At 54.3% G+C, this 20,905-nt stretch overlaps 1 protein-coding gene across 1 annotated transcript; it reads left to right on the top strand.

Moving 5' to 3' along the window:
- The first annotated feature begins 3,860 nt into the window (after positions 1–3,860).
- On the top strand, positions 3,861–19,681 carry FAM20A (FAM20A golgi associated secretory pathway pseudokinase). Its single transcript, XM_074847491.1, has 11 exons — positions 3,861–4,297; positions 10,011–10,195; positions 10,616–10,666; positions 11,342–11,420; positions 12,626–12,718; positions 14,250–14,365; positions 14,800–14,980; positions 15,296–15,405; positions 15,776–15,857; positions 15,943–16,002; positions 19,001–19,681. Exons 1-11 carry the CDS (start codon positions 3,996–3,998, stop codon positions 19,263–19,265), a joined length of 1,524 nt encoding a protein of 507 aa, XP_074703592.1. The 5' UTR covers positions 3,861–3,995; the 3' UTR covers positions 19,266–19,681.
- The last annotated feature ends 1,224 nt before the right edge of the window (positions 19,682–20,905 follow it).

Raw genomic sequence — 20,905 nt, 5'->3', positions numbered from 1 at the left:
CTGAGCATCTGCTGTAGGGCAGGAGCCTGAGCAAGCAGCTGCATCTCCTGAGTCACATTATGGGTGGAAAGGGCATGTGAGAGGAGGGTGATGGAGGTGGTTGGGACTCACAGCCAAAGCCCCATGGAGGACAGGAGGGAGCAGCCGGACACGCGGGGACGTCTCAGACAGCCCCAGCTGCAGAGCCGCGGGGGCAGCCAAAACAGCATCACGGGGTCAGGGACACAGCAGAGACCTCAGATGCGAACTCACGTTCCAGAAGAGCTGCAAATCAGCCTGGCTTTTCCCTGGGAGGGTCCAAGCTGCAGCTTTGCCTCTATTTCTAGCCCTGTGCTAACACATCCCCAGGCTCTCTTGCTCCTTGTGGGCTTTTCTCCCTCCTCACTGGGGATACAAACTGGAACCACCTTTTTTCAGCAGCTCCATGTGAAGAGGAAACCCCTTTCCCCACTGCACCATGGTCTCCCTGTCCCCCATCACACCCCTGTTCCCCCACACCATGGCTGCCACCGGCACAGAGCAGCTCCACTGCGTAAAGAGGGAGAAGCTGGACCTGGTCCTCTGAGCCCCGACTGGATCAGCTGGACTGGGAACAGGACCGGAGCCGCGGGACGTGCTTCTGGCGTGGCCACACCACGATCTGCTCAGACACATCGTGATAGTGAAGCAGCAAATGCAGAACTTGGCTCCTCCGATTCATATTTTTATTTTCTTTATAATGTTGTATAGCTGCCTTGGCGTTTAATCCTTGTAATTAATGAGAGAGCGAGAAAGGGATAGTTCTCATCTCTTTCTCATTCTTACAAACATGATAATCTGCAGGGTGGGACTGGGTTAGTTCTGTAGCGTTTCAAGCAGAATAAAAAAGACAAAAAGCAGCAGACAGAGGATTTACCTTTTGGCAAGTAAGAGGCGTCTCTAAGGAGGATGATTTTTAAATCAATAATGTGTGAAAGAATTCAAATTACATACTTACATCTCCAAATATTTTAAGTTGCATGACTGGAAAACAAGAGGAATATCTTTTGTTTATTAAAAAATGACTTTGAAAATGACCTGGCTGGTTCCTATCTGAAATACAAAGGAAGTCTTTCTTAATATGAGATGTCATCATACATTTATTTAAAGCTTTAATGATATGTTTTGGGACATCATCTACGCCTGAATATTTCTCCATTGCAGTTGTCTGGAAGAGGGAGCCTTTTTTTTCAGTCTTAAAATAGTAAATGAGGCCAATTATCTCATGGTAATTCCAAACGATAATTTGATTCCGCTTTAGCTGTCAGTGTCCTATCAAAGCAGGTTAATTTTAGGAACACGTCCACCCGTTTCGGTCCGCTCGGCTGAGCCCTGCTGAGACTCGGGGTGGGAAGCAGTGCTTTCCTTCCAGCCCCGGGACCGCAGCGCCTGCGCGTGGCCCAGGTACGGCCCGGCAGCAAAAGCAACGAACCAAGAAACGAGAATACGGTGAGATGCCGAGGGATGCACGTGGGATGGAGATGAGATCCGGTGGGATCCCCTCCCTGCTGCCACGGGAGCGGGCTGGGCTGGGGGCCGTGCCAGCAAAGCCCAAGTAGTGCTGGAATTATGGGGGCATCGCTGAGATGGTCTAAATAATAATGACGGGAGTGATTTTGCATCCTGGTGTGTTAGGAGCTGGCAGTCACCAACATTTTGGGAAGGACTGTAGTGCTTCAATTTCTTACAGATTAATGGGATTGATTTATTATTTTTTGCTTCTTTTTAATTAGTCTCATTAAAAAATGAAACGATCTTCCTGCGGAGCATGCAAATAACACAAAGACACAGGCCCAGCTGATGTTTTGTTCCTTGATGCATTCGTTCAGAATTAGTGTTGCAGACCAGGAAAGATTTAATAATGGTTTCTGGGAGAGATGAGCAACAGGGAAACAGCTCAGGGAGGATTAAGAGAGAAGCAAGTATTAGCCAGTTTTTTGATGGAGTGTTTGTCAAAAGTTTCTCTGTAAGTTTAAGTGAGTCAATGAGTGCCCTTCAGAGGGCTGACAGCCACGGAGCAGTGTTTGCTCCTGGTGATTCATTCAGGTTTGCTGAATTCCTGAGTTTGTTAACTTCAACTGGTTAATCTCAATGGTTTTTAAATAAAAAATAAAAAATTAAAAAAAAAAAAAAAGAATAATCCTATTCTTAGTCCCAGGCCGTTGCTTATTATCAGGCTTATGATGATGCTGGCTTGGGGAAGCTGCCAAGCCGCCTGGCCCATGGAGGGGCCAAAGACCATGATGTCCCCCCACAAAGCGTGCTGCTGCAGCACAACACCCCTTTGCTGTCTCCTAAGCAACGTGGCCAGAGAGCTGGTGATCATTTTTCCGCTCTTTACATCCAATTTTATGTCCTGAAAGCTTCTTCTGTATTTTGGTATCACGAGGATCCGCTCTAAGCGTGGTGGGAGCCCTTCCCGTCCTGCAGACCCTAAGCCTCTGAGCAGAGACCCTGCCTATCCAGTGCCTCCAAGGCTTTCCAGTACAGGCAGGACCCTAAAATTTTCCCTCTTGATACCTCATGTCTGGTTTAGAGCATAAAGGAACCAATTTTGTCCCCACAGGGCATGGAATTGAGAGCACAGCCAGTGTCCCTAGCAGAAGCACAGTGGTGTGGGGAGCGCATCGTTTCCTCCCACCGGCCCTCGCACCAGCTGCAGTTTGTGCTTACGATTTTTCTGACATATTGTGGAAAATACATAAAACCTGATATTACAGGGAAAAAAAAAAAAAAAGCCTTAGAGCAAGCCCCCCAAACCTGAAACCCAAAGTCTTCAAATACCAAACGACGGAGCAATTTTGAAACTGCATTTCTAAATGAGAGCATGAACTACCCCCGTCTTCCAAAGATCAAGAGACCGAGGGGACAGATGTTCTCCAGGTCCCTCCAGCCACAACCCAGGGGATCATCTCCTTGCCCATCCTCGGCAAAAGGAGCCTCCCAGGTGCCAGGACAGACGCCGACAGCCCCACTGCTGCCCGTTTGCCCAGCCCCTGATCCCAGCACGCTTCGCCCAGCCTCCCTTCGCAGTGCTGCATGCAAAACTGAACTCTGCTCCAGCCAGCTGAAAACATAACTGACTTTTCCCTCTTTCTGCAGTTTATTTTTTGTTCTCCCTTCCGCAGAGTGCCGGAGCCAGGCTAGTCTCGTCACGCTCCCTTTGTTTACAGCCCGTTTCTCCTCCATTTCCCTCCCTTGGCCTGGTGCTCCTCAACCTGTTCCTCGCTGGGTTCTCCACGCCGTTCTCCTTCCACGCCGAGCTCGGTGGGTCCCAGCCCAAGCACATCCCCACTCCAAGCCTCTCCGAGCAAACTGCAAGGAGGAGTTTCCTCGAGTAATTTATTTATTTATTTAATTTATTTATTTATCTATTAGTAATTAAGAAAATAAAAGCAGAATCTGAACCATGTGCCGAAAAGCACCGCAGGAGGGCTGCAAGCCCACCGCCTGACCCAGACACTGCCCCGAGCACCCCCGCTCGCCAGCCCCCAGCTCCTGCCAGGGCTCCTGGCCGGGCGGACGCTCCCCCTTCGGGAGAGGGAGCACAACCCCCGGAGAGACCGGCGGGGGCGTCCCGCAGCCCGCCGGGGCCGAGCGGAGGGAAGCCGGGCGGCTCCAGCTCCTCCGGTCGCAGCGGGCGGCAGAGCCCGGGGGCGGCTCGGTCCCCGCCTCCCTCGGGGCAGCCTCCGCCGGGACCGGCACCCTAAACCGAGACACCCCCCCCCACCTCGTCTCTCTCCCTTCACCCCATCCCCGATCCCCCGCCCCGGGCCCCGAGCGCCCGGCCCGGTCCCCGCCCCGAGGTGCCCGCACCCCCCGGCTCCGCCACTCGAGCTCCCCCGTGCGCTCTGCCCCGGGAGGCGGCGGCGGCGGCGGCGGCGGGTCCCGGCGCCCGGAGCTGTCCCCGTCCCCGTCCCCGTCCCTACCCCTGTCCCTGCCCCCGCCCGCGGCTCCCGGTCCCCTGTGCACCGGCCATGCCGGGGCCGCGCCGGGACCGCCCGGCCGTGCTGCTGCTGCTCGGGGCTCTGCTGGCGGCCGATCTCTACTTCCACCTCTGGCCGCGGGCGCGGCGGGAGCTGGCGGCGGGACTCCCGGGCTGTCCCTGCCGCCGCCGCCGCCTCCCCGCTCCCGCCGCCCCGCTCCCGCCCCGCGCAGCCTCCGCGCTGCGGCGCCTCTTCGCCCACCCGCTCTACCGCGCCGACGGCCCCGCCGAGCCGCTGCTGCGCGCCCGCGAAGCGCTGCGCTACTACCGGCGGAAGGCGGCTCGCTGGAACAGGTGCGTCCCGCCGATACGGCGCCCCCCCGCCCCGGGCACCCCTTCCACGGGCACCCCCTCGCCCCGGGCATCCCCTGCATGGGCATCTCCTGGGCACCCCCTTCCCGGGCACCCCCCCGGGCATCCCCTGTGCGGGCGCCCCCCTCCGGGCACCCCACGGTCACCCCTTCCCCGGGCACCCCCTGGAAGAGCACCCCAAGTGCAGGTACCCCCCAGGCACCCCCTGCGTGGGCATCTCCTGGGAACCCCCTCCCCGGGCACCCCCTGCATGAGCACCCCAAGCACAGGTTCCCACCAGGCACCCCCTTCCTGGACACCCCGTGCCTGGGCATCTCCCCATGGGGCACCCCCTCTCCAGGCACCTCCTCTCCAGGCACCCCCTGCACAGGCATCTCTTGGTCACCCCTTTCCCGGGCACCCCCCCAGCAGCCCTCCTGGGTACCCATTGCACAGGTACCCCCCAGGCACCCCCTTTCTGGGCAGCTCTCCCAGACACCCCTGTTTAAGCACCCCCTGCCTGGGCACACACCCCCGGGGTACCCCCCCAGCCTCCCCAGCCCGCCTTGTCCCCCATTCCTGGCTCTCTGCCCCACCGTCACCCCCCTCCCCAACAACCAGCACCCCACAGACAGGCAGGTCTGAGTAGAGGGGGCTTCCTGGGGTGCCTCTCACCCCGCTGTTAGAGCCCCAGGGGAGGGGACAGGTGGCTGTTGGGGCACAGGGTGAGACCCCACAAGCCACATCCTCCCACGGGTAAGCGCCTGCTTTGTTCTGCGTCGCCTTTTTGGCTCAGGGCAGAAGGGGAGACAACCCCCAGGCGCTAAACCCCAAAGCTGGGTGCACCCAGCACCCGCAGTCCCCCAGGCCAGAGCCCTGCGTGCCCGTGTCTGCCTCTGATCCATGACAGCGGTGTCGGGGTGCTGGTTCCCCGTCCAGCCCCTCGTCCCTGCAAGAAACGGTGCGGAGGCTTTTACTTTTGGAGAGAAAGGAACTCCCAGCTCAGAGCCCTCTTCTTGCTGCCTCTCCGGTCGCAGGAAAACTGCGTCTCCTGCTCCTGGGGTGGGACCATCACTAATCCCGGTGGCCCCGGCAGGGGGGGTCACCCTCAGCATCAGCTCCATTGGCCGCCTGTGCAGGATCCGACCCCTGGGGCTTCACACTGCGGGGCCCTGAACCCCTGATCTGACCCCCCCTTGCAGGAGGGCTGTGTGACAGCCAGCACCCTCCAGTGTCCCCCGGCTCCTCCCTGCACCCACCACCTTCTTCCTTCACGCACAAACTCGGCTCCAGCAGGGACGGCCACGGTGATGTGGTGCTGGAGCAGGTCACCGAGCTCCCAGCATCGTCCCGCTGCCCCTTCACGGCATGGGGACGGTGCCCACTTGCAAGGGGACAGCAGAATCTGCTGGGGACCAACCTCAGAGGTCCCTGTCCTGGCACTTCCCCGTTGGCCAGGTTTGGTTTCCAGCGTCAGACCCAGCCTCTGCTCCTCCCGCCACACACGCTGTTTGCTGAGCAGGATTTCCAAGCTCCCACTTTCTCCACTTTGATGCATATTCCTCTTATTTCGGTGGGACTCACCTAGTCCCGGTTTCGGGCACGATTCGCAGGAGGAAATGATGGAAAATGATAATGGAAGGAACCAAAGAAGGACCTCCAGGGCCTGAGCAACACCCACAGCCTGGAGCCGCCCGGTGCGCTTGGCCGGGGGTCACCCCTGCAAGGCCCATCCCTTGCCCAAGTCAGTCTGGAGCGGGTCAAATCCTCCTTCACATGGCTTGAGTCGATGGGTTTGTGTATCCTCGGGACACAGGCTGTGGCCAGGCTGTGCCACGGGCCACGCTTGGGTGCATCTTCTCAGAGCTGAGCAACGCCTCCTGAAGTCAGCAGGAATTGGGCAGCAAGATGGATGTTTCCCACACAAAAGCCGGGTGGGGAAAGGGGATTTGAACCAAAGCAGATCACGGCACATACTTGACGGCTTCTTGAGCACCACCAGAAGCCCTGAGCACCCAGTGCCAGGCACTTGCAGCAGCACTGGCATTACGCCCGTGCCAGCCTTGCCTGTGGGACAGCCCCAGCTATTTGGTAAGAAGTCTGCAGTCCCTGACCTTATTTACCACTTTGTTTAAACGTGCTGTTTGTAACAAAGCCGTGGCTGCACGTTGCCTTTTGTTCTGAGGTTTGGTTATGTTGTGGCCAGGAGGAAAGCTGTGATGCTGTTTGCCCTTGATTGACTTCGCTTTGCACCTCCGGGAAGGAGAAGGGAGGCAGAGTATTGATTATTCCTCAGTCACTTTGAAATAAAATATATGATGCTCATAAGCTTGTAAAGCCTTCAGAGAGCGTACACAGGACGAGGTGACACACAACATCCCCTGCCGTTGGTGCTGCAAATTGAATATATAATAAGATGGCACTTGCCGGGGCTGATGCATTTCGTAAGACCGTTAATTTGCTGTGGGCATGGAGGAATTTCTGCCTCACCAGAAGCACTGCAGAGCCCGTGTCCCCTCCGACGTGGCCAGTGAAAGAGCTGTCCCTGTAATTGCCAAGAGCGAAGGGCAGTGTCCTCTGTGGGACCCAGGAACCGTGGCTTTCTCTCCTAAGCCGTAGGTTGAGCAAAGCTGCTGCGGTTGTTGGGGGCTGGAGATAGTGCTGCAAGGTCCATGCCAGCTCTCATCGAGGTGTGACCACATCCACTACCAGGTGGAAGAGGGTCAGAGCTGAGGGTCCCTGGGCCATCCTCTCCTGGCTGACAACACGTTTCTGTGCCACACGTAGGTCTGGCTGTCGGCAAAGCAGCTTTCAGAGTGGCAGGATGCTCCCCTTGAGTGGAACAAGCTGTGGTTTAACCCTGTACCTACAGCTCAGCGTGCCCGTCTTCATTTCTGCGGCCAGCTGGATATCAGCTGGGCTGGGACTCTGCCAGCTCATGGAGCAGCCCCAGGATACGGTCCGATTCGCATCCCCATGCCCAGGGGAGCCCGGCAGCCCGTGTCCTACCTCCGCCGTGCTCGCTGTGTGCTGGCTGCTGCCCATGACCGTGCTTTTCCCCGGCTCTTCAATTAGGACCAGGAATTTGATTGCAGGATGCAGAACCAGCTGGAGAGACTGATGGGGATGCAGGAAGGAAACAGCAGAAAAACGATCCACACCTCTTCAAAACCAAAAAAAAACCTCCTTTAAAACTCCAGAGCTTATTTTTATCCTTGAAGGAGCAGCTTGAAAACCCCAAACTCTGTGACCGGCTCGGTGCTGGGGGAGGCACAGGGCGAGCAGACACCAGTGGCCTGTGCCCAGTGTCACCCCACGCCGTGCCCCGCACAGCCCAGCAGCGAGCTGGCTGAGCAGGGCTAGGGCACCCCCAGGGCTATTTATAGCAAAATAGAAATGAGCCCAGTTTTTGTATCATTATGTCTTTTGCAGAGATCTGTTCTGACAGGGAAATATTTCAGGAATCCTGAAGGAAATGGGGAGGCAGAGCGAGCTGTATTTTGGGTTTAAAGGCTGGAAAGGGGCTCGCTGGCCCTGCAGCAGCACAGCCAGGGCAGGGACCGTGTGGGCGCCGGGCTGGGAAGCAGCCGCCGGCCGGGAACTGCCTCCCCTTGCATAACCGCTGCATTTTTTTCCCCATCAGTAATCTATTGCTCACTGCCACCCCGGGGGGGGGGAACCAGCCTGTGTGTATGGGAGGCAGGAGAGCAAATATGGTAAAATATTTGGGTAGCTTCCCTAGGGAAAAATCCTGAGTCATTCTAAATTACACTGGGGTCTTTATCATCCCTGGCTGCGGCGGGGGGTTAAGGTTGTGCCTCAAAGACTTGCCCACGCGAGACCTGGTGCGCAGCAGCACGCTGGAAGGTCGAGGCACGTCCGCTGGAGCCGACAGCATCCCGGAGCCACATCCTCATGGCACAGCCTGCCAGCCAAACCCACCGACGAGTCTTTGCGTGCTCCTGTAGCCGCCTCCTCCCATCTCGGGGGAGCTTCTGCCTCCCGCGCAGGCAGCCTGAGCAAAGAGCCGGACCGACGCTCTTCTTCCTGACCACGCACACGTGGACTTTGCGCCATCGCTGACCCGATCCACCTGAAAGGCAAACAAACTGGGAGAGGGAACGGGCTGCTCTGACCTGCAGACACGTCTCTCCATTTCCTAGATTTCTCCCAGGAGGCTATTGAAACATGTCCCTCCCCACCTTGGCTCATGGTTAGACTGGACTAACCAGGCTGTTTAGCCTGCTTGGATGGAGAAGGATGATGGAAAAAAAACCCCAACGCTTTCCTGTTGGTTTGAAGCAAAAAAACCTGGCAACACCCACGAGGCAGAGTTCTTTCCAGCTGCCAGTGCCAACGCCTTGGCTGATAAGTGCCTGGGTGCACGGTCAGCACCCGCGTGCGGCAGCCAGCGCCGCGAGCCACGCAGCACCGCAAACCCCGGCAGAGCCCGCGCACGCTCCCCTCTCCCACTGAGCTTGAAAAGCGCGGGCAGCCAGCCTCCCGCTCCTTGCCGCTTTTAGTTTTGTTTGCGTCGGGCAGAAACTAAAAAATTAGGAAAAACTAAAGGCAGGCAGGGAAAAGTCTCTTTTCATCTCCCTGTTTCCCAGAGCGTGTTTTGCCAAGGGTCTGCAAGGCACGTGGCACCTCCCTCTCCCCAGCCGCTGCATCCCAGGCTTGGTTAATGCCCCCCTCCATTACCACCAGCCCCCCTCAATATCAGCCCCCAGCTCCTGTTTTCTTTCATGGATGTATCTTGGCACTTTCAGTGCAAACTGAACTTCCTTTTCCCTTTATCAGGACTGACTACTCCGTACATGGCTCGGCTGGCGTTAATGAGAAACTATCGCTCTGTCCTCCGCCGGGTGGAACAAGTGACCTTTCGATTGCAGTTTAGCAAAGCGTGGGTCCCAGCCGTGGAGGTCTCAAGGTTGAGGAAAATGCTGATCAAGTGGGGAGATGTTTTTGGGTTGTTATCGAACTTGAAAGGCCCCTTCGGCTCTGCCTGCCAAGAAAGGGCTGGATTCAACCTCGATTTTAAGAGATGAGGGGCAGGACACTCGTTGCATCCCTGCTCGCCAGACCAAGGGCTGTGAATCTGGTCACGGAGGCAATTTTTGGCTCTAACAGTGATATTTTTTTTTTTTATTTCCCCCTTCCTGGGACCTCTGGCTTCAGGAAAAAGCTCTGTCAGAGATGTAATGACCGTAAGGACAGATCTCTGCAGAGGCTCGCTTGGACAAGACCCTATTGTTCTCCTGGGCTCTCCAGCCACCTCACTGAGCAGTCCAGACCCAAGTTATCTGCTATCACATCACATCCCCTCCCCAGGTCTGGCCTGGAGCCTGCAGTCCCTCTGGGAGGCACTTCATCCATCACTTAGGCCAGCTCTTGTGTTACTGGAGATGTGTGTTTAGCTCCAGCCATGCCCTGACACCCCTCCTGGTCCTGATGGGGCAAGGAGAAGACAACAGAGTCCCTTGTGTTCCCACTTGAGGCTGCTTTCCCAGGGCTTTGCAAAAGCAAGAAAGCAGCACAATTTGTGAGACCTTTGACCATCTCAGTCATCACTCCCTGCCTCAGTTTCTCCTTGGGTAGCACCCAGAGTTCTTATCCACCCCGTGCCCCCCAGCACCCTCCCCACTCCCCAACAGCCTCTGGGCTCAGAGCAGTAAGGGTGGCTCATCCTCATCACCCCGTAACCACTTTCTTCCAGGAGGCACAAGCTTTACAGGGAGGAGCTCAACCTAACCTCCCCCGCAGCGCCGCTGCCACTCCGGCCAGAGGCCAGTTGGCTCCAGTTCCACCTGGGCATCAGCCGGGATGGGCTCTACCCGCGCTCCAGCCCCACCGTCAACAGGCTCCTCCGGGACATGCAAGACTTCACCACTATCAGTGCTGGTAAGCACCCTCCTGCCATGGGGATGGGGCCATTGGGAGCTGAATGGGGCTGGGGGGCTCCAGCCCCTCCCCAAAGTCACTTTTCAAACAAGGCAGGGGATGTTGCTCGCTGGAGGAAGCCCTGAGCCAGCTTCCCGGCAGATTTTGGGCTCTGCAGTTGCCAGGCCCTTACCTTGAGATGGGAGAACCAGGCTGTGGCCTGTAATGCAGCATTTTTTGGTGCCAGCCATGCAGGGGGCCCATTGCACAGTCGTTCAATCCCCCCAGGCTGCCTCCGAAGGGGACTATGCCCCCGTGGCACTGGGGCTGCCAGGCTGGGGCAGGCAGGGAGCACTCCCCTGCATGCCCAGTGCCGGAAGGAGGGGTCAGCAGCAAGAAACTGAGCCCAGCGGGGTCTCACCGCTCCTCCTGCCCTTGCAGACTACAGCCAGGATGAGAAAGCGCTGCTGGGAGCCTGCGACTGCAGCCAGAGTGAGTGTGACACCGCGGGTCCCTGCTCTCCCCTCGCGTGCCCTCGCTTCACAGTCATCATCAAGGTTGGAAAAGACCTTGAAGCTCCTCCAGTCCAACCATGAACCTCACACTGACCGTTCCCAACTCCACCAGATCCCTCAGCGCTGGGTCAACCCAACTCTTCAACCCCTCCAGGGATGGGGACTCCCCCCCTGCCCTGGGCAGCCCATTCCAATGCCCAACAACCCCTTCTGCAAAGAAATACTTCCTAAGAGCCAGTCTAGCTTCAGCTGACCTCACTCCCCAACTCCTCCTTCCTAACCTCAACAAGGGAAATGTAAATCCGGGCAACACCAGGCCCTTCTCCCTTCAATTAAAGCCCATTGCCCCAGCAGAGGCTGGGATGTGGGTGCCATGTACACCACTGGTTTCTGCTGGGGGATGGAGGAAAAAGTCCCCAGGAGGATGTAACAAATGGCTGGTGGGACAAGTGGTAGAGGGAAAATCTCAATGGCACAGAGGAGAGGGAGGATAAACAACTGCAGAAGCAGAGGAGACAAGGAAAGCAGCTGGAAGGAACGATGGGATGGGCTCACCGGGTGGAAAGCTGAATTGCGTCTGAGTGCCCACGCAGTGCTTCCCCATGCGCCGGGGAGGCTTTCCAGGCAGCTAACATCCCGTTTCCTCCCCAAGTCGTGAAGCCCAGCGGAGTGCACCTGAAGCTGGTCCTCAGGTTCCAGGATTTTGGGAAAGCCATGTTCAAGCCCATGAGGTAAGACACGCTGGCAGAGCTGCCCCCGAGCCCCCCGTAGCCACGAACCGAGGAGCCCTGCAGCGAGGGGTGCGAGCAGCCTTGGCAAGGACAGCCACGTCCTTCCTCTCCTGCATTCAGCTACCTTGAAAACCAAAAATGTTTAATTATTATTGGCTGCTCGCACCATCGCAGGGACGCGCAGATAAACACCGATGTTCCCACACTGCTTATTGATGTTGGAAATTTCTCGGTTCGTAGATGCCAGACGGCGAAGGACCTTGGGACACTTGTTCTCCCAAGAGCTTTGCCCATTTCTTCCTCTTCCCCAGCTGACTTTGTGTTTTACCTTGTTTCTCCTTGGATTCCCCAGAGTATTTCCAAGAAACAGCCATCAGTCCCGGTCACCTCAAACAAGAGTTTTAAATTGCTTCTGCACTTACTCGTAGACCCTTGGGACTCTTCACATCTCTTCCCAGTCACTTTACTTTCCGTGCAGAGGCAGGGCAGCTGGCAGCACGCCGGCTGGGATGGTTTACTCAGCCAGAAAGCAGCCAGCTCCTCTCCCGTTGGTTTCCATCCACCTCTGCTCCGTGTCCAGCAGGTCCAGGAGGGGAGGGAAAGCATCTGTGCACTCAGCTGAGCCAGGAGGGCTCCGCAGTGCCTGTGGGCTTTCCTGCAGTATACAGCTGCTTGGGAGGCTGAGCATGCAAATTCACATGCTACACATATCGGGGCACTGTGTGACAGCCAGAAAATGAAATTAAATGAGCTTCTGTTCCCATCTGAGGGGTGAGAGGATCAAGCCAAAGCTCTTCTCTGCCTCCCACGGGGAAACAAGAAGTGGAGCGTGGCCTCTAACATCCCCCCATGTTATACCCACTCGAAACTCTGTCCTAAGTACGTGGGTTTAAACTCTGGCACAGAAGGTTTTAAAGCCCAGAGTCAGCCCTCCTGCCTCCCTCGCCCACCCACCACCGAGACAGGGCACAAGTGCTGCTCCCCAGCACGGCGGGTGATGGCCCTGGCTCAGCACCGGGCGCTTTGGGTCCTGGCCTGGGCACTGCAGCTCTGCCCGGTGGCCCTGGGACCAGCATGGTGGCCACACACCCCGAGTGCGCTGTCCTCATGCCTCCACTCTGCGTCCAGGCTCCTGCCAGCTGCCTGCAGTGCTGCCTGCCCACAGTGCCCTGCTCGGTTAGGTTAACCCCCTTGCTCTTTCCCAGGCAGAAACGCGAGGAAGAGACTCCCGAGGACTTTTTCTACTTCGTTGACTTCCAGCGGCACAACGCGGAGATTGCCGCCTTCCACCTGGACAGGTAGGGCCCTGCCATGGTGCCAGCACCCCATCCTCTGCCCACGGACAGCTCTGGCATGAGAAAAGCCGCACTGAGCCCTGCAGAGCTGCTCAGCCTTAGATAAGCGAGGGCTTTGCAGCACCCCTTTGGGAGCTGATGCATCCTTTGGGGATGGGGTGGCTCTGGCTCTCATCTGAAGCCCAGGGGTCAGCTTTGCCTTGGCTGCTGCACGAGAAGAGGCTGGTGGATGAAATCCAGGTCGTGATAGGTATTCAGGTATTCACCCGGCCGTCACACAGCCACACACACATCGTCCGTCCCGTGCATCGAAGTGCAAAGATGAGCTCTGGGCACAGCCTGGATCCCCTCCCGGTGAGGGAGTCACACGCTCAATCAGCAATCAAGGCGTGGTTTGGATTGAGATAAACTGCAGCCATGCAGTTTCAAGCCCTCAGCTGATGAGCAATTAACCTGGCGCCTCTTGCCAGCTGGCTTTGTATTTAATAAAATCAAAAATACCCTTATTAGAAGAGCAGGGCAACAGCCTTCTTCCCCTCGATGGGATGAGAACTGAACATCAAGGTAAAGTGATCCCTGATGATGGTCATGGATGGGGGTCTCCAGTTCCCACACCCAACTTATACAATAAGCAGGACTAGACTAAGTCCTGTAGCTCAAGCTCCAAGCGAGGGAATGGAGAGCTGAATTCCCTTCCCAGCTCTGCCCCTGCATCACCGCAGTGACTCTGGTTGACTCAGCTACCCTCAGCTTGTCTTTGCAGCCCAGCTCCACCGCCAGAAAAATGAGGCCCGACTGCTTTTCTGAAGTGCTTTGTGGTTTTTAGAGCTGAAAGATGCTAGATGAAAGCATATAATTTTTTTTTTCTTTAAACATTGCTCAATAAGTAACAGGCTAAATCCTGTTTTGTGCCCGATTCTCAGAAGCAGAGGACATTACCCAAGGAGCAAAGCACAGCATTAGCTGGTTCACGCCGTGTTACTGACTCAGCAATCAACAGCGGCTTTCCACTCACTGCCATGAATGCCTTTCTGCCCCAGGCCCTGATTTTTTTGAGAATATTTGAGCTGAATCAGCTGGGCATGAGTGTCTCTGAGTGGGGTGATGCCTCCTCACCTCCCACTGTCTCAGTCGCCTTGTACCAGGTTCAACACATCTTTGCTCCATGTCAAACCCAACATCGTAGAAGGGCCCAAAAGGCTCTTCTGGCTCCCAAAGGACCCAGCTTGCATGTGAGGGGATGAGAGAAACCAGTTAGGGAAAAAGACATTAATCCTGGAGAACATCCAGATTGTTCCAGGCAGCAGCTATTAAAATATCAAAATCCAAACTCAGCCACGTTTTGGTCCAGAGGGTAAAACGATCCTGGCTATTTGCTAGAAAGAAGCTGGGAGAAAAAAAATCCATGCAGGTGCAGCCATCAAAAGGTTTACCAACGGAACGGACAGGGCAGCATCTGCCGCCCCACATTGCCATCCTGTGCAGTGATATCCCTTTGCACCACAGGCTCTGAGCCACTGTCCCTTTTGTGCAGGATCCTGGATTTCCGGAGGGTCCCGCCCACAGTTGGGAGGTTGATCAACGTCACCAAGGAGATCCTGGAGGTCACCAAGAACGAGATCCTGCAGAGCGTCTTTTTTGTCTCGCCAGGTAGGCACTTGGCTGCCACCAGCTGGGATTAGACGTGTTGGTCCATGTGGGTGGAAGAGCAGGATCTGCAGGCAAGAGGGGCCGGCAGGATTTGTGCTGTTGAGCAGAAATTAAATTCTTCAGCGAAACATGCACAAAGACACGGTTACAGCAGGAGTGTCCCTCAGCCTCCAGCTGGAATCATCTGCCAGATCTAGTCCCACACCCAATTTTCCCTCAGCTCTTCCACTAGCACAGGACTAGGTCTGTCCATCGACCAAACTCCAGGTATTGTCCACGTTTTGGCAGTTTCACATCCGTGATGTGGTTGGTTACGTACACCACAATATACGCAGTCACCGTCACGCGATGGGGAAGAAGTCAGCCCAGGTTACCTTGCGGTCTCCTGCAGATCACAGCTCCTTTCCCCATTCTCCTCTCTCTTCTCCTCCCAGCCAGCAACGTGTGCTTCTTTGCCAAGTGCCCGTACATGTGCAAGACTGAGTATGCAGTGTGTGGGAACCCTCACCTCCTGGAAGGGTCCCTCTCTGCCTTCCTGCCGTCCCTCAACCTGGCACCACGACTCTCCATCCCAAACCCATGGATCCGGTCCTACTCGTTTGATGGAAAAGAGGAGTAAGTGGGTAAATGATGCTGCTTCCCATATCTGCACTGCAGGGAACACACAGGAAGGAGAATGAGCAGGGTACAGACACACAGACATACGTACAGAAATTGTATGTCCAGGCAGAGGAAGGCCAAGGTTCAGAGAATGCCCATAATTAGTCTAATAACTCTTAATGCCTGGACATTGACTGGGTTTGACTTCCAGTCTCCTGTGTGCACAAGGAGGGAGATCTAAGTCCTCCTCCTCTCCATCTCCACACGGGAGACCAGCTTTGGGGTGCTGTAGGGACATGGCAACAGCAACCACTTCTCCATCTCCTGCAGGTGGGAAGTGAATCCGCTCTACTGCAACACGGTGAGGGAGATCTACCCCTACAGCAACGGCAACCGGCTGCTTAACATCATCGACATGGCCATATTTGACTTCCTCATAGGTATGATGACAGGGGAAATAACGTTCCTTACTTCCATGGGGCTTTTCAGCATCAGTCTGTCTGCCTTCCCATGCCACGGGGTTTCTCAAAGCCATCCCTTCTACTCCAGAGACAGTTTTTGGAGAGTTATGTCTCCCCACAGCCGGCCAGCACGACCCCTCCTGATGTGCCGGCAATGAGGAGCCCCCGGCCCACCCCAGCCCACTCCCCGGGGGGTTCAGCAAGTTGAAAGCAGCAGCTCTGAGCATCTTAGACGCTTCCAGCAGGCAACAAGTATTTCATGCAGATCTGGAAGGAAACATAGGACAGTTTAGAAAATTACTCTGTCACATGCGAGGGAAACTCTGTTCCTCTGTCTGCCCTTTACCAGGGAACATGGACCGTCACCACTATGAAATGTTCACCAAGTTTGGGGACGACGGCTTCCTCTTGCATCTGGACAACGCCAGAGGGTGAGGCTGTGGGAGGACTTTGGGGAAGGGGGGGAAGGTGGCGGGCAGGCACTAAAGCTCTGCGCTCTCTGCTTCATCCCGCCAGGTTCGGGCGACATTCCCATGACGAAACCTCCATCCTGGCCCCGCTCTCCCAGTGTTGCATGTAAGTGCCAGCTTCATCTCCCTCCCCAGACACGTCGGTGTTCCCACCGTAAGGGACTGGCAGCACTTGCTGCGGGAAGTCACCCGGGCCTGGCTCCATCCAGCAGTGCTAATCCCAGCCGAGGGGGCAGGCCAGACAAGTTGTCCCTGAAGCAAGGATTAAGCTTTTATATCAGAGTATTAAACTCTGATGTGCTGCAGCCTGCTACGGTGTCATTCAACTACCCTTCCTGGATACTTTCCCGCTGAAACTAAAAGGCCTTGCAAGTGTAAAAGCTCTCACCGATAGACCAGGAAACACTGTCCATCAGATCAAACCCTTCCAGAAGTGCCTACTGGCATCTCCCAGCCCATCAACACGAGGTGCTCTCAGCCCTATTCGTCTGACACGGAGCTCAGAATCCATCCAAAAGCCTGGTAGAACTGATACAGTTCATCAGGTTTCTTCTTCCCATGGCATTAAGGAGAAGCTCATAAATTTTACTATCTGAATCCTATCTTCCCCCTTTATTAATTCACATAAATCATCCGCTGAAAGTCAAATTTAAGAGACAGAAAAAGCTGCTCTTCCCTGTGGTTTCTCTTTAAGGGATGCCTAACCTATTTCCTCGCTGTACCTGCTCCATCTCAGCCTCAGGGTGTTAACTGCACTCTCCCCATACATTTGTATTACTGGATCTCATTTTAAGAACTGTTATTTGCACCCAGTGAGTCTTTTCATTTATAATCACAGGCTCGCAGCGAATCCTTCTCTTGAACTCCTATTTTGTGCAGTTTAAATTAAGTCTACCTCTTAATTTGACCTGTATACAGTAATATCCACAGGTCATATCCTTCCTGTTCTTCCACCTCCCAGAAGCTCTCCTTAATTTAGTTCCTCTTGTAAAAAGCAAGTGGTAAGAAGACCTGCAAGTCGCACCTTGTAATAAGCCAACTAGGGCCAAGAACAGCGTAAAAGCAACTCACGCTGCCCGAGGGAGACACACAAAACCTCATTTCCCACAACAGCAAGTCCATTCGGAGTGGGGGAGCATCCACAAACGCTTGGAAAGGAAGGAAAAAGGTTTATTTGAGTAAGTGCAGAGGCCACAGATTTCACCTGAGCGGGAACAAAGTCCTCCAGCCACTCCAGACGAGAGGGACCACGCAAACCACGGGGATGGTGAACAACAGGCTCCCTGTTAAACACAGTCATCTCCTTCCCAGCCGAGTTTTTCTCTTAAGTTTGGCTTCCAGCAGATTTAAGTCTGGTATTTTTAGCTTCCTTTCACAGCTCCCACACCAATCCTTGTCCCACACGTTGAAGTCTGCTGCTCTCCTCTCCCAGCATTGCTCCGAGTACAGTAAATGGCACAAATACAGCCACGCAGTAAGAGACGGTCCTGAAAGGGTCAAACCCCTCACCAAGGCACAGACAGGCCTGCAAACAGCCCCCAGTTAACCTGGCACATCTATCTGCTTGGCTGATGAAGCCCCTAGAAGGCTCTGGGGTCAGATCTTCAACAATTCAGTACCTCAGCAGGGCTCCAACTGCCCGCTGGCAGGATTTCCACCTCACGCTCCTCTCCGTGTTCCGCCTTATGTAACTGTTACAGCACTAACTAAGCCATTCCCCGCGGGGTCAGACTATCCCGTTCTCCACCTCCGAGCCCCGTCACTGTTCGGACCAGAGCAAACACAGCTGGTGTTTACCCACAGCAGCTCCTCGGCCACCCCTTGCCTAGACGGAGAGCGCACGCACGCTCGATTGCTGCGGTTCGCATCTGCTTTGCAGGCAGCTTTCTCCGGCAGCAGCAGAACCTCACAGCCATCCTCCAGCAGTGATTTAAAGCCTTGTTGCTGAGCTTAGCACTTGATCAATTGATTTTTTTTTTTTTTTTTTGTATTTTTTTGGTTTGGTTATTCGTGCAAGCCAGGACAACAGCCACGGTTTAAGTCGCCAGCACCGCGCGGGAGGCAGCCGGTCACAGCACCTTTCTCCCTCCTCCGTGCAACACCACGGGCATCACCGACCGAAGACGTGCACGTCTCTTGGCTGCTCCAGAGCGTTGCCAGCACCTGGTGCAGCTCAGCGGCTGCTCGGCCCAGAACAGCAGCTCCAAGCAGCCTCTCTTGACATCTGAACAGCACGTGGCCTGTTAGAGCTGCAGAGCGCCAGATTGCTGTTCCCAATCGATGCCCTGGGTAAACAACAAACATACAAAGGCAAATTCTGGAGCTGGTTAAAATGTTCCCAACTACACCTTTTTCCATCTGAAAATTCTGGCTCAGCTTTTAAATAGGAATGGCTCCACGGACACAGACTACTTCGTTTTCAAAATTTAAAGGGCAATAAGTAAAACCACTGATTAATTTCAGTATTAGAGATACTGAAGTCAACGCACTTTTGCTGAGAATTAAACAAATTATTTCAGAATACTTAGTTTCATTCCCAGAAGTGTTCCATTATAGCTTTTCATCCCACTTTCTGGCAAAGGGATATAATATTTAAATCTCAGTACCTCTTAAGGTGAAAAGTCACAGTTAAATCAGTTCCAGGATATATTCCCTCTTTTTGCTCAGTTTTGATAGAAGATTTTTTTTTTTCCTCATTCATGCCTCTTCATTTTACCTCCCCCTCTGCCCACACCCCATAAATGTCATCCCTGGGAACATGGCACCACCCTGCAGCAATCTGGGGAACTGGGTCATCTCTGACTCAGAGGAAAAACACTCATTACTGAGAACTTCTATCATGTTTTTCTCTCTGATGACAGAAATCTGCAGTACAAATACTCTGCAGTCTGGAAAAACAAAGGAAGCATCAGAGGTTTCTGTAAAAACTTTCATTTCCTTCAGAAAGGGAAAGGTTTTGTTGCAAAGTTCTTTGTGAAGTATCTTCACCCATCTCTGCCCTCCCTCCTTTCCCCACTACCAAGGGGCACAGACAGCTGGTTCTTGCTCGGCTGCCACAAGAAGTTTGCATTAAAATGTCTGCTTTTTTTTTTTTCCCCCCCCAGAATAAAGAGGACAACGTTATTACGACTCCAGCTCTTGGCCGAGCCCGAATATCGGCTCAGCGACGTGATGAGGGAATCCCTCCTGCAGGACCGCCTGGCCCCAGTCCTCACCGAACCCCACCTCTTGGCTTTAGACAGACGGTTACAGCTGATCCTGGAAGCTGTGAGGAAATGCATAGACACGTATGGAGAAGCCAAGGTGGTGGCCAACGACACCACACAGCCCGAGGCTCCTGCGTCTGACAGAGCAAAGCTGACCACTTAAACAGTCCTTAACTCATGCTCAGAGGTAGGGAAAACCCCTGCAAGGCAAGCGGCAAGTTTTAATAGCTGGTAATTTCCATCTACAAACACTTGCGGAGACTGAGAGGGGCAACTCTTCAGATGTTCAAGAATCACACTGGGCTTCTCTGCTGGGTACTCAACCAAAGCTGCTGTGCTCGGGCAGTGTGTTAAGCTGTGGTATGGCTGCAGCAGACCTTTACACCCTGAACACCAACTCTCTGGTGGAAAAGCAGGGATCTCCTGTTCTGTAGCTGGTTGTGCCCTTGGGAGGGTGGGGGAACACATGGCCATTGGTTTGCTCAACCTGCACGGGCTCTTGGTCTTGTGAGTGAAGGACACAAACTAGATCCAAGGATGAGGCTTGAATAAAGAGATGCCAAGAGCATTTTCCTCTTATTAAGTCTGTTCTGTAATCTAGACTGCGTATGGGAAAAGAGCAATCTTACTTCACAAGGGCAGTACCTGCCACGGAGACAAGACAGCACATTGATTGGGCATGGCCAGACTGGAGAGCATCTGCACAGTATTCGCCATCAAGTCTGCCGGTTGCCTCTTGGTCTTGATCAAGAGTGATCAACCCACACCATTTCGATCTGTGCACGTCCCTCAAAAGCCTACAGCTTCACAGGGCAGTAAAACCTCTTCCACCTGTTTCCTGGGTGGAAGAGCCAGTTTAGGTTACAGGACAAAGGCAGGTATATGTTGCCTTTGACCCCAAGGGGAAAAAAAAAAACAAACCACCACCAAAAAAGGCAAAAAACCAAACTGCTCAGAGGCATATGACTGTACTTAAAATTCAAGAAGCCACCCACTTCTGGTGAAAACATGTTGCCAAAGTCAGGGGGAATCTATCTCAGGTCATCTTCTCATAGCTTTAAAACTGCTTAAGTTGTCAGAATTCCCTGAAAAATAGTATCCTGCCCCCCCCATCTCTGTGCATTTTGAGGGGATGCAACAGGAACTGGAGACCAAAAAAAGCCCAGAGAGGGAGTTAACATAGACTTCCAATGTGCAGTTTTCCCCTTGCCTCCCAACGACAAGGCTTAAGAACAACTTGATTACTGAAGCTCCCTAATAGTTTTTTCCTTTAACTGTTCAAGAACGATTACACTGAGCCTTTTGGCAGCCATGGGAAAGTAGTTGAGAACTTTGTTGATAATTTATCATCCTTAAGGGGGGAAAAAAAAAAAATTAAAACCAAACACACCTCACAACCAATCTACTAGAAGCTCATTCTAAACTAACCTTTAAGTTAAACAAACCCCATGTATAGCCCTGCAGAGCTCTCAGAGGAGAATGCTAAACCCACAGCACAACCGTAGTCGGGCAGCAGGTGTTAACAGGTTCTCAGCAAGCTGCTGCCCCCACCGCTGACTTTTTCTCAGGGGCTGGAATTTTGCCCAAGCTAAAGGGAACTCAGTGACGCTGGCAGTAAGTGCCTGGATCATGCAAGGAAGGAACAAAGCTTGTTTGGCCGCAGCTATCATTTTCCACAGGGTCTGTGCTGACATTTAATTCAACTCCACAGCAGTTCTACAATTGACTACCTGTCTCCACGCTGTAAAACTACTGGGGACACACTAGCTGTAATTTGAATATGTCCCTACAGGTGCCTATTCT

Source organism: Strix aluco, chromosome 21, assembly GCF_031877795.1.
Source record: "Strix aluco isolate bStrAlu1 chromosome 21, bStrAlu1.hap1, whole genome shotgun sequence".
NCBI lineage: Eukaryota > Metazoa > Chordata > Aves > Strigiformes > Strigidae > Strix > Strix aluco.
The sequence above is the reverse complement of the archived record's forward strand: the minus strand, read 5'-3'. Positions and strand labels throughout refer to the sequence as shown.